This window comes from Leopardus geoffroyi, chromosome C3 (genome assembly GCF_018350155.1).
Source record: "Leopardus geoffroyi isolate Oge1 chromosome C3, O.geoffroyi_Oge1_pat1.0, whole genome shotgun sequence".
Lineage (NCBI taxonomy): Eukaryota > Metazoa > Chordata > Mammalia > Carnivora > Felidae > Leopardus > Leopardus geoffroyi.
Genome location: NC_059338.1, coordinates 69,676,425 through 69,695,072, shown reverse-complemented (window position 1 = coordinate 69,695,072; position 18,648 = coordinate 69,676,425). Strand labels below are relative to the sequence as shown.

Genomic DNA, 18,648 nt, shown 5'->3' with positions numbered 1-18,648 from the left:
GACACAATATATCTGAGCACGTTTTTGGAAGAACACTCATAAGACACATAGCCAGGCTTGAAACCAAGCATAGAAGACAGCAGACAATCTACCGCTTCAGAGATCAAGGACCTAAGGAATCGTCACCATGAAGGCTGAAAACGAAATGTTGTAAACGAGTTACAAAACAAACTGGATGCAGTGACAGCAAGGATGGGAGAAGCAGAAGAGAGAATCGGTGAAATAGAAGATACAATTGTGGACAAAGATGAAGCAGAGAAAGGAAAGAAAGGAAATTACTACCACGAGGCAGGTACTAGAGATCTAACTGATTCGGTAAGATGAAATATTAGCCACATAATAGGAGTCCCAGAAGAAGAAGAGTGAGAGAAAGGGGCAGAAGGTTTATTTGAACAACTCATAGCTGAGAACTTCCCTCTTCTGGGGAAGGAAACAGGCATCCAAGTCCTGGCGGCACAGAGAATTCCCTTCCAAATCAACAAAACCAGGTCAACACCACGACATGTCAAAGCGAAACCGGAAAAATACAAAGATCAAGAGAGAATTCTGAAAGCAGCTTGGGACAACCGGGTCTTAATCTACAAGGGAAGACACATAAGGGTAGCAGCAGACCTGTCCAATGAAACTTGGCAGGGCAGAAGGGAGGGGTAGGAAACAGTCAATGTGCTGAATGGGAACATATGCAGCAAAGAATCCTTTCCCCAGCAAGGCTGTCATTTAGAATAGAAAGAGAAAGGCTTTCCCAGACAAACAAAACCTAATGGAGTTCATGACCACTAAACCAGCCCTGCAGGAGACCCTAAGGGGTGACTCTGTGAGTGGAAAGCAGCAGAGACTACAAAGGACCAGAGGCCTCACCAAAAGCATGAAATCTTCAGATAACACAATGACACTAAATCCATATCTTTAACTAATCACTCTGAATGTCAATGGACTCAATGCCCCAATCAAAAGACACAGGGAATCAGAATGGGTAAAACACAAAGCAAAACCAAAGAACAAGATCCATCCATATGCTGTCAACAAGACACTGATTTTAGGCCCCAGGACACCTCCAGATTCAAAGTGAAGGTATGGGGAACCACCTATCATGCTACTAGAAGTCAAAAGAGAGCTGGAGTCGCCATACTTCCACCAGACAGACTAGATTTTAAACCAAACACTGTAGTAACAGATTCAGAAGGGCGTTTTATCACAATTAAGGGGTCTATCCATCAAATTACAAATGTTTATGCCCCCAAAGTGAAACGCCCACAAAGATGAATCAATGAATCACAAACATGAATAAATGTACACATACAAATACCATGATTGTAGACTTTAAGACTCTACGCATGGCAATAGGCAGATCGTCAAGGCAGAAAATCAGTAAGGAAACACAGATCCAATGTGTCACTGGACCAGATGTATTCAGATATACATACGTATACATTGGCCTTCATATATACATTTATATACCTGGATATCAACAGATATATTGAGATCTTTTCATCCAACAGCAGTAGAATGCACATTCTTCTTAAGTGCACATAGAACATTCTCCAATATAAGCGACATCCTGGGACACAAAACAGCCCTCCACAAATATAAAAGGACTGAGATCGTACCTTGCATACTTTCAGATCACAACAACGAGCACTTGCTCATTCTTTCTCTCTCTCCCTCCCTTTCCAAGAGAAATACAAACATTACAAAAACATTTAGCTCAGCCCCTTCCAAGAAAGAGAAAAAAAGAATAATAAACCTTGTGGGGCAATGAGTCCTGGATGGAAACCACACACAGACAGTAGAATTCCATAACCAATACGTTGACAATGGAGTTGACAGAAAGTGATGTACTATAAGAACAGACACTAAAGAAATGTTTTCTGCAAGGAAATATTAGGGTAGGGGTAAACCATTAAAAAAGAGCATGGTGGGGGGAACACGTAGGTGGCTCAGTCAGTTCAGCGTCCACCTTCAGCTCATGAGTCATGATCTCACGGTTTGTGGGTTTGAGCCCCACATCGAGCTCTGTGTTGACAGCTCGGAGCCTGGAGCCTGCTTTGGATTCTGTGTCTCCCTCTGTCTCTGCCCCTACCCCGCTTGCACTCTCTCTCTCTCGCTCCAAAATAAATAAACTTTAAAAAAATAAAAAAATACCTTAAAAAGCATGGGGGGAGAAGAGGAAAAAAGGAAAACAAATATAAGACATGACCAATCAATCAAGCATGAGCTTAAGACAAGGAAGAAAAGGAGAAATGGGAGCCAAGTAAGGTAAGTGGAAACAACATACATTTTTCAACAGGTACGTAAGTAGGACTGGGAATATACTATGAACAATAGTCTCTTTTAAACCTTTTAAAGATATATATACATTTTATGTATGTATATATAATGTATACATAAAACAGAGGCTTTGATTCACAGTATATCCCTAATAATACTGACTTTTACCACTCTACTGTTATCTGGTTATAAATACTGTAATAAAGAATTTAAGTTTTTTCACTATAAAATAAATTGTTCAATTACGGGCATCTATCGTTCCTAAAAGCTATCAACTCTTACTAGACTAACAAAAGAACAGAAAAAGAGAGGTTCCTAACACATCAACTTTCACTATGGAGAAAGAATTGGGAATGAGAATTCTAGGAAGAAATGGGAACCTTCAAAGGACGTATGTAATGGGGACACAGATGGGGTTGAAAAAACAAAGGCTGAGGACTTTTTCTCTGCAATTCTAAGCTCGCAATGGGAGGATACTAAAAATATACGGTAATCTTCTTTCGTACGTAACTCCTGATTTTCTCAATAGAATCCCTTTGCGTTTATACGTATTCAACACTAAACGGAATATAAACTGAAGCCTTACTTTTTAAATTCACATATTTAATTGTGATATATCATGCCTATTTCATTACTTTTCAAATTCCATTCTATGGAATTCCATTTCCCTACTCATTTGTTCACATTCGACAAATATGACATTGCTTCTTCCAAGCAAGACTTTATTCCAGGAGCTCCAGGAGTCAAACAAGTATGTTTCCTAACCTCCAGTAACTTATAATGATTTAGGGGCTTTGAAATGAATATTTAAATAAATATCAGATGTCTGAAACTTTAAATTTTAGAATCTGACACAAGGACTAGGAAGGGATATTTTTAAAAGCTAGAATATGAAAGATTTCTGAAATGAGAAATTTGACAACTTGGCTATGAAGAGCCTCTGCTCATAGAGCTACTCTTTTCAACAAAATATGTATTCTTCAGGGAGATGCACAATCTTAACTTACTCTTCATGGAGTTATTTAAAAATACAGGGGAACACCTTTGTAAGGTAAATGTTGAGAAATAATGCAAACATCTAAATTTCTACATTTTCTAATATTATTTTAGTCTCAATATAGAACAAAGGATAGAGACCAAGGAAAATCCTGTATCTCACCAAAATAAAACTTGCCCAGGGTGGGGGCCACGTACAATAGATACTTGGATCCAATAAGATTTCATTTAGGCATGAGTATTATCAGTCACGTTACTATCACAGTAAGAATCCTTATCCTTAACCAAATGTCATATTTCCTCCATTATGGGAAAGCTTTTCCCAATATAATTTTACTGTCATTATATATTTTCCAGCCCATTCTTTTCTCAGCCTCCACCTCTAGGATTTACCAAAGTAAAACAAAACAAAACAAAAAATTCAACACGTCATGTATGTGTAAAGGGGTTTGTTCTTGCTAACTTTCCATTACACACATAAAATGATGATACACAGGCTACTGTTAAATTTTAAGAGTAAATAATGGAGAAAACTAAATTCAGAGCAGGAAGTGAGTTTCACAGGTGGGTACTTTACCTTGGTACCGAAATCTAAGCCTTGGCTAGCTGATGTAGGCCATGAATCATCAGGAGCAGGTTTGTCGGAAAGCCTTTAGAGCAAAAATATACAACAAAAACATGTTCCTTTATTTAAAAACAAAATTTCAAAAATTAAGGGAAAGCTCAGCTATCTGTTTATTCAACGAAGTTTCTTGGTATAATTAAAAGTTGGCCTCTGGTTTTTTCATTAAGTTTTATTTTCATTCCAGTAATAGGAACATCCAGTGTTAGATTAGTTTATTAATATAGTGATTCACCAACTCCATACTCACCCCATGCTCATCATGACAAGGGCCCTTCTTCATCCCCATCACCTCCTTCACCCCTCCCACCACTCACCTCCTCTCTGGAAACCATCTGTTTGTTCTCGGCAGTTAAGAGCCTGTTTCTTGGTTTGTCTCTCCCCTTTTTTTCCTCCCTTTGCTCACTCGTTGTTTCTTAAGTGCTACATGAGTAAAATCATATGGTATTTGTCTTTCCCTGACTTTCCTTACCATACTACTCTCAGACTCCATCCAGGTGAGCAAATGGCAAGATTTCATTGTTTTATGGTTGAGTAATATTCCAGAGTGTGTGTGTCGTGTATGCATATACATATACACACACAAACACAAATATAGGACTTCTTCTTCGTTCACTCATTTGTCAATGGACGCTTGCGCTGGCTATTGGAAATAATGCTGCAATAAACACAGGGGTGCGTGTGTCCCATGGAATTCGTGTTTTTGTATTCTCTTGGGTAGTATCCAGTAGTGCAATTACTGGATCATAGGATACTTCTGTTTTTAAGTTTTTGAGGAACCTCCATACTGTTTTCCACAGGGGCTGCACCCATTTGCATTTCCACCAACAGTGCAAAAGGTTTCCTTTGTCTCCACATCCTCGCAGACACTTGCTTCTTGTGTCCTGGAGTTTAGCCATTCTGACAGGTGTGATGTGGTATCTCGTTGTAGTTTTGGGGAGCATCTTTTCATGTGTCTGTTGACCATCTGTATGTTGTCTTTGGAAAAAAGTCTGGTCATGTCTTCTGCTCATTTGTAAACTGGGCTTTTTTGGAGGGGGGGGATATTGACTTGTATCAATGTTTTATACATTGTGGATACTACCCCTTTACTGGATTTGCAAAATATTTGCAAACATGTTCTCCCATCCCAGAGGTTGCCTTTAAGTTTTGACGGTTTCCTTCACTGTGCAAAAGCTTTGTAGGTTCATGTAGTCCCCCTAGTTTGTTCTTGCTTTATTTCCCTTGGCTCAGGAGACAGAACTAGTAAAATGTTGCTACAGCCCAAGTCAGAGAAATGACGGCCTGTCCTCTCTTCAAGGATTTTTTTTTTTTATGGTTTCAAGTCTCACACTTGGGTCTTTAATACATTTTGAATTTATTTGTGTATATGGTAAAGAAATTGGTCCAGGTTCATTCTTTGGCATGTGGCTTGTCCACTCTTCCCAACACCATTTGGTGAAGAGACTGCTTATTCCCCACTGCAGAGTCTTTCCTGTTTGTGGAAGATGAACTGACCATACAGTGGTCGATTTATTTCTGGGTTTTCGGTTCTAGTCCATTGAGTTATGTGGCTACTTTTCACGCCAGTACCCACCATACTGTTTGGATTACTACAGCTTTGGAATAAAATTGAAAGCTGAGATTGCGATACCTCCACTCTTTTGCAATATTGCTTTGGCCATTCAAGGTCTTTTTTGGTTCTATACAATGTTTACGATTGATTGTCTAGCTCTGTGACAAATGCTCTTGGTACGTTGACAGGGATTGCATTACATCTGTAGATTGCTTTGGGTAGTGCAGACACTTTCAAAATAAGTATTCTTCCCATCTATGAGCATCGGATGTCTTTCTCTTTCCGTCACCTTCCATTTCTTTCATCAGTGTTTTACGGTTTCCAGAGTACAGGTCTTTCAAAATTTGGACCCCGTTTTAAAAAAGCTTTCAGTTCTCTATTTTGCCTCCACCTCTCCTAACCTGTGAAATCTCCAGGAAAGACCCACTCTGAGTTTCCATGACCAAGGGTGACAGGCAGGGAATTCTCTGAAATGGTTGAAAATTAAATCTATAAACATTACCACAATGACTTCTCACCTCACATCTGTCAGAATGGCTCACTTTCACCACACAGGAAACAACAAGGGTTGCTCAGGGTGTGGAGAAAAAACAACCCTTCTGCACCAGTCATGCAATGTAAATTGGTATCACCACAGTGAAAGCCAGTATGGACGGGCCTCAACAAATTAAAAATACAAATACCATGGGATCCAGTAATTCCACTACTGGGTATTTATTTACCCAAGGGAAATGGAAATACTAATTTGAAAAGATATATGCACCCCTATCTTTACTGCAGCATTATTTACAATAGACAAGATATGGAAGCAACCCAAGTGTCCACCAGTACATGAACAGACCACACACACACAAACGCATACACACACACACACACACACACACACACACACACAATGGAATATTATGCAGCTATAAAACAGAATGAGATCTTGCCATGTGCAACATCATGGATATACCTTGACGTAGGAGGCTAAGTGAAATAAGTCAGTCAGAGAAAGACAAATCCTATATGATTTCACTTCTGTGTAGAATCTAAAAAGGGGAACAAATGAACAAACAGAGAAAAAGCAGAAACAGGCCCACAAATGCAGAGCTTTGACTCTTGCCAGAAGGGAGGGGAGGTGGGGGGATGGCAAAATGGGTGAAGGGGAGAGGGGAGTTCAGGGTTCCAGTTATAGAATGAATAAATCACAAGGCTCAAAGGTACAGCATAGGGAATCTAGTCAGTGGTATCGTAATAGCATCATACATTAACAGATGGGAGCTACGCTTATGGTGAGCATCGTGGAACATCCAGAGTTGTTGCATCACATATTACATTGTGTGTCAGGTAGACCTCCGTTTAAGTAAATATACCAAAGTTAAGGTTTCTATGTTATGAGTGGAAGTACTAACTAGAGATTAAAAGATTAAAAATTCCGAAGGCCAACTTTGTTCCTCCACTGCTCTTGCCTTATTTAGGTCCATAATAACTAGCAAGACCTTCCAAGCCTTCAGGGGCATTCAGCTACCCAAGGAGAGACACTGTGATCAAAATGGTCCTGGTAGTTGTGCCTCTATTTCTCTAGACGCTGCCTGAATATTTTCTTCCCGATGAGCTCCCACTGCTATATCACTCTTCGGCATGGTTCAGTGGCATTCTCCAACCTTTCAATCTTTAGCCTATGAAGGCACAGACTCGTACAAGAATGGGCTCAAATGACCGAGGGTAGGAGCCATGTCCTGCTCCTGGAGAACAAGCTAATTGGGAGTCTCAGTCATCCACACAGTCACCTCAACATAGGCATGTTATCACCTAACCAGATGAAGCTCCCTAACTGATTTGACAAGTCAGTCCTAGCCCTGCCCAGCCCTACAGGTACATGGGAAGGGCATCACAGATTTAGGAAAAGAGGTGGAGTGAGGAGACACCTTGCCTTGGGCCATACATCTCTGTTGTTCAGAATCTCCACCCCCCACCCCCAATTCCTTCAGAGGATCTAAGCCATCCTCCCTAAGTTGGGGTGGAAGTACATGATACCATATTTCTACTTGCTGTAAACAGACTCTTCCCAGCAGCTCAAATGATTTTTAATCTCTCTCATCAGAAAATCTGAGGTATGCTCGCACCTTCAATGAACCCAACACACACAAAACCAGAAACCTGGTCAGGACCCTCTTGAACACTCTAGTTGAATATGCCTTTCTAAACAACTCCCCGAATCCTGGGTCCTTCATTCCAGTCTTTCACCTTTATCTCACTTGGCATAAACCCCCATATTCTGACGTCTCTTCTAAAACTCTTATTCCTATCCAACTCAGTGTTGTTCTTCTTGAAACCTGCTCTCCTCAGTTAATTCGATTCTTACTCTCCTTCATTGTATTCATTAGACCCCACACTCCAGCTTTCTATTATTAAAACATTTGCCTGCACAATGAAGACAAAAAACAAAGAAGGAAAGAAAGAAAGAAACAAAGAAAAGAACCCGAACTGAAATCTCATTTCTGTCACTTATCATATCCAAATAGGTCACTTCAATCTCTTTTGAGTTTCAAATTCTCCATGGAAACAACCATTGGGCAAGGAGGTTAAATAGAGGTTGAAGTACCAGAGGGTATTTTGATGAATTAATCTCTGAGGTTCCCTAAATCGTGAGATTCTACGTGCTTTTGATTTGGCCTCTGGAAAAATGGAGAGTCCTTCGCTGGCAGAAGTGGAAAAATCAATGGAAAAAAAAATACCAAGAAAACCAGAGAAGAAAGTAAAAAGGCAAAAACACAGTACAGAAAAGTCATGGGGAAACACATCTCCAAACAAAGAAAAAGCTTCCTAGACTAGTCAAGGGTACTAGCCCAAAGGGAATCCAGACTGGGAACTTAGGCAACAGAGAATCATATAGCAATATCCTCGAAAGAGAGGCTGAATTTAATTAACATAACATGGTCTACAACTAGATATCCTTTCCTTACAGAAAAATCATTTGTCTCAAGAAGAGGAGATATCAGAACATCTAAGGTGCTGCCTGACAAGATCTTGCTTATTATGTAAAAGCCGTGACACCATGGCCATAGATGACATCCACCCTAAAATCTCTGATGGCAAAAACAAGGGACTAGTTACCACTGCACTAATTACTTTTGTTAGCACTAGTGGTCAAATATATAAGGGCAAATGCTTGGACTAACCTGGGTTCTTAAGAAAACCCTAAATTAGAGTTCCGACATCCTTACCTTTGACATTCTGAGTTGATCTGCCCTAGGATCCGGATCTTCATCTCAGTGTTGCTGAGGAACCAGAGAATGGATGTGGAAACTACACAAGCTGACGGGCAAACCCCTCTGCTACCCATTAACTATGGAATCATGGGGCGAGTAATCCACCTCCCTGAACCACACTTGCCAAAGAAATAAAAAGTAGGCTACAATAACACAGCTACTTTGCAAAGCTATGCAATGACTATATAACTGAACAGTTGTTACCCATAGGATATAGTGTCTACTCCAGGGTAGAACACTCAACAACTGCTTTTGTTCTCTGCGTTCCCTTAGGAAACACATAATTTTCATTTCATTCATTTCCTTTCCTTTCCTTTCATTTTCCATTTCATTTCATTTCATTCCTTTATACTTTGAGAGTGAGTGCACACAGAAATCGGGAAAGATATCCCAAGGAGCCTGTCAGCGCAAAACCCGACGTGGGGCTTGAACTCACAAACCTGAGTTGAAATCAAGAGTCACACCCTTAACCGACTGAGCCCCCCAGGTGCCCCAACAAATGTCATTTTTAAAATCCATAAAAATCCTACCTGGCTATAGAATCTTCCTCAGCATTCTTATCTGCTCCTAAAGAAGAAAGCAAAATACATATTAAATCAATAATCGAAAAATAGAGGAAATTACAAGTGTATGGCTAATGATTTGTTAAAAAGTATTCCTTTGGGACCACACCTGGAAACCACACTACACTGAATGGTAATTATACGATTGATAGGGTTCAAGAACTAAGAAATCTTACTTTCTCCTCTTTATTAAGACCAAAAGCAAAAATAGGTTTTATCCGAATTTGACACCTACAGGTGAACTGATGTTTACATTGACCATCACTGACCAACTCTAAGACACTGGAGGAAAATGGTATCGTTAGGAGAATGATTATCAGAGCTGACAATGTCAATCTGAAACTAGCATGATTTTTCTGGACTTCCACTACTAGAGGAGTTAAAAGAGAGTATGTTTATTTTGCTGTCACATGGCAGAACTTCCCCAGCCCTTCAGTAGAGACTGTTCAGTTTTAGGATGAAACACCCCCGCACAAAGTGTGCTCTATAGCTATTGTACTTTGCAGCATGGCCACACCATAGCAAACAGGCTCTCCCTGACCTTATTTCCAATGGCAAGGTAAGTAAGAAGGATTTGGCATTCCACTTTGATAAAGTTCTAACCTCCTGGGACTGTCTCCTTCCATTGCTAGAGAGTCTATCTACACCCACCGCACATCACAGAGGAGGATGCTCCCAATGTGAGTGCTATGTAGTGGTTCATGATGTCATTTTTCTCAACCCTCCCCATTAGGTGACACACATCTCGAGAAATCATGCTTTTTTTCGTGGAAGGCATAGGTCATCAGATCCTCTACTGAAGAGCAACAAAACAAAACAAAGGGCAAAGAATGTCTTCAATGCCTACCTTCAATTACCAGGGAATTTTAACTTCCTAAACATTCAAAGATATCTACCGTATGATTCTAACTATATGACACTCTGGAAAGAGCTGGGCTATGGAGGTAAGGGTTGGGGTGAATGTAGGGATAAAGGGGCACAGCACAGAGGACTTTTAAGGCAGTGAAACTCTTTCACACGATACCACAAAGGTGGATTCACATCATTACACATTTGTGAAAACTCATAGAAGGTATAACACCAAGGATGAACACTAATGCAAATTAGAGATTTTGCCTGAAAATGATGAGTTAGTGTCCATATAAAATGCACCACTGTTCTCAGGGTGCCTGGGCGGCTCAGTTGGTTCAGCGTCCAAGTCTGGATCTGAGCTCAGGTCATGATCTCACAGTTCATGGGATCAAGTCCTGCATCAGGCTCTGTGCTGACAGCACAGGATTCTTTCTCCCCTCTCCCTCTGCCCCTTGGCTGCTCACACGCATGCATGCTCTCTTGCTCAAAACTAAACCAAGGAACTGAAAAAAATATACTACTACAAACGGACCACTATCGTGCAAGAGGTTGACAACAGGGTAGGCTAGGTGTGTACGGGGGTATGGTATATGGAGACTCTCTGTACTTTCTATTATATTTTGCTGTGAACTTAAAACTTCTGTAAAATATAAGGCTTATTAAATGTATAAAACAACACCAACAACAAAACATGGTATCCATTGAAGCTACTCTTAGCATATACTAACGCACGATACAGTCACCTTGAAAATTAAGTTAGAGATCAAAGCAACACAGTAGGGGGACTGTCTCCCATACGGAAGTATATGAAAATACATAAAGCAAAATGCAAAAATACAAAAGTTATTTGTATACTTAGGCAAGAAAACAATTGGTGAATATGACCAAATATCTTATAACTATAAACAGGGATTCAGCACTATAGGAATCAAACCTGGGTTTTCCATATAATTAAGAGATTTCATTCTAATTTAAGTTGAAAATCATTATGTTTATCATATCTAAGAATCATAATGAAAGCTTAGCCACAAAAAAAAGATTATAATGAACTAATATTGCCCTAGTAATTTTTGTGCAAATACCTACTTCCTATGGATGATGAAACTGAAACCAGTACCATGGTAACCATCACATTACTTGCTAGTAAAATAAAATCTTAAGACAGCACCAAAAATGACGTCAGGGCTATAATTCCTATGCAGAACAGGTTTCATCCAGCGGGCCAAAGATGGCTACCCTCAGAACATCCTACTTGAATGACTGGCCCTTGGTGGTTCCCTGGGATCTTGGATTTCAGGAGGGTTCCCACCATTCCCTACCTGGTTAAGAGTCGCTCACTCTGCCTAAGTGCTGGTACACTTGATTTCCTTCTGGAAACCTGGAATTTTGTTTCCAGGAGAAGATGCCTATGTGATTAGCATTTGATGAAACCTCGGGCACTGAGTATCCATAAGCCTCGTACTGGCAGACAACATTCCACTTGTGCTGTCCTAATTTCATGCTGGAGGAATTTAGCACATCCTGCTAACTCCATAGAGAAAGGATTCCTGGAAGCCTGCGCTTGGTCTCCTCTGGATTTCACCCCATGCACCACATTGCTCGGTGCTGATTGGCCTTTCTAGCCTGTCCCCATACCAAACCACAGGCATGACTAAAACTACATGCTGACTCCTGTGAGCTCTTCTAGTCAATAATCAAATCTGGGTGTCGTTGGGGTGCCTCCAACACAACTGCGTTATATGAAATTTTTATTATTTGGGTTGATGTCTTACACGTGGTTACAGCCAGAAGGTTATGTCACAGAATACCTTTCCTGGAAACTCTTTTTCTTGGTATTTGTTGAAAATCCCTACATTCCTATATACCCATTTGAAGAAAGGTTTAAAAGGAATAGATGAAATCATGATGTCAGAAAGCGTGAAACAAGCAACAATCCTATTTTACTCAGAAAAAAAGCAAAAGAGACTCCTGGTGGTTGCCACTATGTTCTACCATATACAAGTTCCTCTCAAATATGAAAAACCAGTTAATTTTCTCCCACACACTAGGACTTAGTTCATTTTTTCTGGCAGATAGGAATCAAGAGAAGTAACAGGGATTGTTCTAGAAAAAACAGAACTATCAGACCCAGTATAAAAACATACTACTGATTATAGTTTTTTGTTTGTTTGTTTCCTTTCCTTAATTTCTTAGAAAATTAAAAAATAGTTCACCTATTAAAGGCAGTTATTGCCAAAATAATCAAAAAGTCATAATTACGGTGTCCTCATTCCTGCTGCTCTCCTCTGTTCATCTGATAAGTCCTACTCATTCTTCACGTCCAATTTAAATGCCTGCGCACAACCTGGAAACCTCTGAATCTTCTGAGAGTTCTCTCTCACCCCCTAACTTTTTATATTCAGGAATCACAAATTCGTATTAACTATACTGTTTCGATCTCTGCTTTATTTTTCCCCTGCCAGTGCCCTAGTCAAACATGAGTTCTTAACTGATGATTTTCACAGGGGAAAAAAAAAGCCACCAAATATTATTCTTATTTCTTAAATGATTAAAAAAAAGTTAACCAAAACAAATGAGAAAGACACAAGGCCCAGAAAAAAAAATTAATGGAATAAATTGAACCCCCTGACGTTTTCAATCTACACAGCTGAAAGTTTCATAATGGACTAATACTAGGCTAAGAAAACAGGAGCTTCCTTTGCCTCCCAGTCTCTTTATGTGGTTTCCTATAACCTATCCTCCATATGAGGCTTCAGCAAACTACGGCCACAGGCCAAATCCTACCTGCCATCTGGTTCTGTAAACAGTGTTTTATTGGGGCATAGTCCCATGGCTTCACTTACATATTGCTATGGCTGCTTTCACACTACAAGGGCAGAGCTGAGAGACCACATCACCTAAAATATTCACTGGCTCTTTAGGAAAAAGGCTTGGTGATCTGTATTTTATGCATCAACCAGAGTGTCCTGACTGAAATCTAATCTTATTAGTCTTCTGCTTCAAATTCTCCAAAATGCCTGCATCAAATACTGCTGGCTCCCTCCCTAAGAGCCATTCCATAGTCTTCGTTCTTGCTAGAGAATCACAACTTTTTGGATATTTATTGTCTCCATACACAAAGAAGGTGGCCTCACCCTGGCTTCAAAAAGAGAAAGGATTATTCTAAGCTAATCACAGTACCTGATTTACCAGGGACCAGTTGCGGAATGAGTGTGTGACCTAACCTAGTCTTTAAAATGTTAGAGGAAGTCTACTGCAAGCCTCTTCCCTGTGAAAAGAAACACCTAAAGAAAAGCAGTCCTTCCCACCCATGGATGTTCCCATGTGAGAATATGATACCTGGAGCCGTTGCTAATTAGCCACCCCGGAAAGGAGAAATAAAAATACCACCAGCTCCAAAACTGAACAAGAGACGACTGGCATCCTGATGACATCACTGAACCATCAAAACATTTCTGGTTCCTACTGTTTGAGTCACTGTTAGAAGTCACCTATTATTTGCCGCTAAAAGCATTCTACCGAAGAAATTTCCCAAGGCCTATCGGGTAAGATCTACTCCTTTCTATAGCACTAACAAACTTCCATAAGCTTGTCTTACCTAGGTATTCACCTCATTCCCAACCATTGTCATAGCACACGTTTTCTACCAGCAAAACCCAGCTGCTCATAAATCCTGCTAAGTTCATTCGTACACCTTCACCTCTGCACTGCTGTGTACTCCGCCAAGCACGTAATCGTGACAGTTTACAAACTCTCAAACACACAAATGTTGGTCCTTCTGCCTCTCTACCTGGCAAACTGAACTCCTCACTCTGCACGCTTACCGTAGATTCTACCCAGTCTTTGAAAACTCGGATTCCTCACCGGGAACTTACAGTAACTGGAACAAATGCCAATACAAAATAACAATGATCATTATAAGCTCTACGAGACTCTGGCACCTAGTAAGCACTAAATAGAGTAAATAATACAAAGGAAACTGGTAACAACAAACTCCTGGGGTGCAGAGCCTGGTTTTTGAACGTTTGTATTCTACAGCAACAGGATAACAGTAGCTAACAGGCACTTAAGAGTTACTTGTGAAGTGAACAAATGGACATGAATAAAAATGAATTCCTTTGAAAATTATTTTTAAAAACCACACAAACTTTTCTGTTTCAAAAACCGCAGGGACAGCTCTATTCTGTTATAAGCACCTTAATGATCCAAACGCTGTCTGCTCGATCTTCGCCTTTCCTGTAACTTTCAAAACTAACCTACAGAAGGTCTTTGGTAACAGTCTACCAAGTTAAAGCTTTCTTCCTACTTTTCAGATGGTACAGTACACTAGTGTCCGGCTTCGGCTCAGGTCATGATCTCACGGTTTGTGGGTTTGAGCCCTGCATCGGACTCTGTGCTGACAGCTTAGAGCCTGGAGCCTGCTTCGAATTCTGGGTCTCCCTCTCTCTGCTCCTCCCCCACTCATGTTCCGTCTCTCATCTCCTTCAAAAATAAATAAAAACATTAAAAAGTTTTTAAATAGAAAAAAATTAAAAAAAGCAACTGACTGTTAAGCCAACAGTTCCAGGAAGAAGGGAGGGAGGTGTCTCTGGGCAAGGCTGTGACAGGCAGGGATGTGGCTCCTCTGAACCCAGAAAATGGGGAGAAGAGTTGACTTGACTCCCAGATTTCTAGGCAAAGAGCTTCCCTATGCCACTCCACTGGAGCCTGGCTCTCTGATACTGGGGGGAGATGCTCCCCAAAGAGGTGGGCAGAGAAAGGGAAGGAGACAGGAAGTCGGCTTTGGTGGGACATGGGCTTGTGGCCACGCCCTCAGGGGGCACCCGGGCTGAACAAAGGGCTCACAAACAGAAGACCTGAACTTGTCCTTTACTTGTTCTGTGCACTTGGGACATCATTTATTCTCTCTGGGCCAGTTTTCACATCCGTGCGATGGAAATCATGGCATCACACGTGCTGACATTGCAGTGCTGCGGAGACGTGGATGGACACGTTTGGGTTATGAGAGGTAAAAGCCTGGCTCTGATGTCAGACAGACCTGGAGGTGAAGTCCCTGGCTCTGCACCCTGTCAGCTGTGTGCTCTTGAGCAACTCACGCCTCCCCTCCAAGCTCGGTTTCTCTGTCTGTAAAGTGGGGACAATCGCACTCACCTCAGAAAGTTACCTGTCCACACAGGGTACAGCACAGAGTAGCCCCCAGTAAATGGAAGTGCTGATTCCTGAAAACGATGTGCCCCAAGAAATACAGAATTCAGAATGAGCCACCAACTCACTACTGTAAGCCGTGCCTTCTGACTGCAGATCCGGAGTCAAAGGGTGCTAGAGGCCTTTTGCCCAAATCTGGAAGGTTCTGTCCCTGCCCCCGAGGCACCAAGGGAGATGCCACACAGGTCCCTCTGATCAGGCGATGGCCTTGGCCTCATGTCAGGCAGAAAGCTCATTCCATGCCCCAAACTCGGCTGCTCCCAGGAGAGAGGATGCAGGCCCACACCTCTGGTCACCAGGGGCAACGTATACCCACCCCACCACTCCACCCCCCCTCCCCACGGTCAATAATCCAAACTAGACTGACATGGGTGGGACCTCCAAGGACGCTCCTTCTCCACATGTGGAAACTGAGTCCTTGAGAGGGGAAAGGACTCATCCAGGGCATCGAGGGAGCTGCTGGCAGAGCTGGGACCAGGGTCCCAGCTGGAGCCCTGCCCAGAGGCAGATGCCTTGTTCACACATTCTTCTGCCTGTGGCCCCCACTCCCAGTTGAACAGCCAACCATTTCCTTGAAAACACAGCCATTCCAGTTGCAAACATCTGGAGAGCACATATTACAACCAGGTTTGGTTAAACAATGAACAAAGAGTCTGCAGGTTTTTAACCTGAAGGCTTTTGGGGGAGGTGCTAGAGACACTCTCCCCTAACACAGTCATCAGAATATTGTAGGTCTGTATGTTTTGTTGGAAGGTGGTCTATGTACATAGAGCTTTCTTCAGGTCCCCACAGGGCCTCTAAGAGGCCTAAACTGAAAACATCTGGGCCTTTCTGAGGAATTCCACACATCCCACCTTATTCCGAAATGCTAGAATGAGGGGTGCCTCGGTGGCTCAGTCGGTTAAGCGTCCGACTTTGGCTCAGGTCATGATCTCGCGGTCTGTGAGTTCCAGCCCCGCATCGGGCTCTGTGCTGACAGCTCCAGAATCTGGAGCCTGCTTCAGATTCTATGTGTCCCTCTCTCTCTGACCCTCCCCCATTCATGCTCTGTCTCTCTCTGTCTCAAAAATACATACACGTTAAAAAAATTAAAAAAAAAAAAGGAAGAAACGCTAGAATGTATAGTCAGCCCTGGAGCTGATTCTTTCAACAACGCAGGACATGCCACACCTAGAGACCTACATGCAGACATATGCCCGAGCTTTCTGAGCAGGGAGGGGCAGCAACAGGTCCCGGCTTCAAGGCTGTCCTTTGGTGGCTGTCTGCCACCAGGCAGGGAGGGGCTTCTTGGTGCTCAGTGCTGACACCAGATGCAGACACCCTCAACACACACACACACAGGAACAGAAATGAGGGCTGCGGGCATTTGTGGTCTCAGGCTGAGGACTCAAGATACAGGGGTGAGGCAGCTCAGCAGTGACGGGGTCCCAGGATGTGAAGTGACATAAGGAAGGCAACAGACACACATACAATCACACGTACATGGTCACGGCCTCACCCACGTACACAGATACACCTCATACTCATGAAAACACATAAACACACAGACCCATGTACACGCAGTAAGAAGATATACTTGGATATCTCCAGACCAATGCCCAGACATTCTCAGAGGCACACACTCACAGCCACATGTCCTCACCCACACAGGCGTGTGCATGCTTTACACACACGCACACACACAGCCCAAGCATCTAAATGCTTCCCAGGAACCAACCACTATGGATTCTCCCCTCTGCAGGCAGTCCAAGGCTAGAAACTAAAGGCTGGACTGGGGTCCCAGTTGGCCCCAAGGAGAGGGAAGGGGCAGAGGGACGGTTGAACCTTGCTTGCTTCTCACTCTACTGCATGTGGGGGTGGGGGGGTAGAGGGTAAGGGACACCCACCTGCCAAAACAGCAGGGGACAAGTCCACAAATGGAGTAACCCACTTGCCAGGGGCTTTCACGGATGGGGGGCGGGGGGAGTCTCTTGGCTCCTGGGGGTGGCTCCAAGCACTGAGAATTTGTGGGAGAGGGGAGATCTGGGATGAGGGGCATTTTTCCAGTGCACCTTTCCCCCCTTCCGAAGTCTGGTCTTCCTTCTGCAGCTCCATTCAGCCCCCCGCCACCCAATACGCCCAGTCAGCACCCCCAGGCGCTTGCCTCACCTTACTGAGACCCGACCACAAGAGGAGGTCCTACCCAGACATATCCAGGGGTGCCCCACACGCGGGAGGCCCTCCCGCTGCACCCGCCCCTGCACGCAGCATAAAAACATCCATAGTCCCCCTATACCCCCACCCCCAAACTCAGCCGCCTCCAGTTCCGCGGGAGGTACCACCCAGCCAGATGAGCCCCAAACTGGAAATGGCCGTCCCCGCCGCCGCCACCGGCTACCTCTCCTTCGGAGACCCTTCCCCGGGTGGTTTGCAAGCCCCCTCCCCCAGGACCGCGCCCCGAGCCCCCGCCCCCGCCTCCGGCACCCACCTCCTTCTTGACGGTGCGCAGCAACCTCTGTGGAGTGTCCGCCTCTGTGGGACGAGACGAGGGGGCACACGGTCAGCCCAGCGCTGGGACGGGGCCGGGGCTGCCGTCCCGCCGCCCGCTCGCCCTGCGCCCGCTTAGCTGCGGCGCCGGAGGCCATGGCTTCGCGCGCTGCGTTCCAAGCCCAGGCGGCGGCGGTGCCGGCTCTCTGGCTGCGCAGCGTCAGCCGCGTTGACCGGGTCCGAGCGCCCGGTTACGTCAGGCCGCGCCGCGCCTCCGGCCGCGCCGCGCTTCCGGGGAGGAGCCGCCGCCGCCGCGCAGCCTGGCCCCTGGCGGGAAGGTCCTGGGAGGACGCACGCTCTAGGCCCCTACCACCAGCAGCCCCGCCTCCGCGGGAAGCCCCGCCTCCCACGCCCGGCGGCCCAGCTCCCACTCCCCCTCCTTTGGGCAGGGCGGAAATGTATCCTTCGTTCCCAGAGCAGCTACTGGCCGGGCTGCAGGGAAGTGGCCTGAGGCGGTGGAGCCTGTTACTGACACGCTCCAAGCCTCAGGGTTCCCATCTTTAAAATGGATGTAATAGGGGCGCCTGGGTGGCTCAGTCGGTTGAGTGTCCGACTTCGGCTCAGGCCATGATCTCATGGATCGCGGGTTCGAGCCCCGCGTCGGGCTCTGTGCTGACTGCTGAGAGCCTGGAACCTGTTTCCGATTCTGTCTCCCTCTGTCTCTGCCCCGACTCTGCTTGTGCTTTGTCTGCCTCTAAAATAAACAAACATTAAAATATATGTGTATGTATAAAATGGATGTAATAGGACCACCTCTTCGGAACGATGCCAGACGTAAACGAGATAGTGAATAGAAAGCACTTA

General features: G+C 43.9%; 1 protein-coding gene across 9 annotated transcripts in view; it reads right to left on the bottom strand.

Moving 5' to 3' along the window:
- Nucleotides 1-17,951, bottom strand: part of LOC123585329 — a 153,460-nt gene extending 135,509 nt beyond the window's left edge. For 5 of the 9 annotated variants that reach the window (XR_006706068.1, XR_006706067.1, XR_006706069.1 and 2 more), the window contains exons 1-2: nt 17,786-17,951; nt 9,229-9,265 (exon numbers count right to left, since the gene is read on the bottom strand). Coding sequence is in view for 4 of the 9 variants with exons in the window: in XM_045453362.1 (XP_045309318.1) it covers nt 3,734-3,914; nt 8,654-8,707; nt 9,229-9,265; nt 17,786-17,942 (429 nt within the window). In the remaining 5 variants the exon portion in view is untranslated. Of the gene's footprint in view, nt 1-2,837; nt 3,915-8,653; nt 8,708-9,228; nt 9,266-17,785 lie in introns of those variants that run through there. The other 4 variants (XM_045453364.1, XM_045453362.1, XM_045453365.1 and 1 more) reach the window with 4 other exon arrangements.
- Between the last annotated feature and the right edge of the window lie 697 nt (nt 17,952-18,648).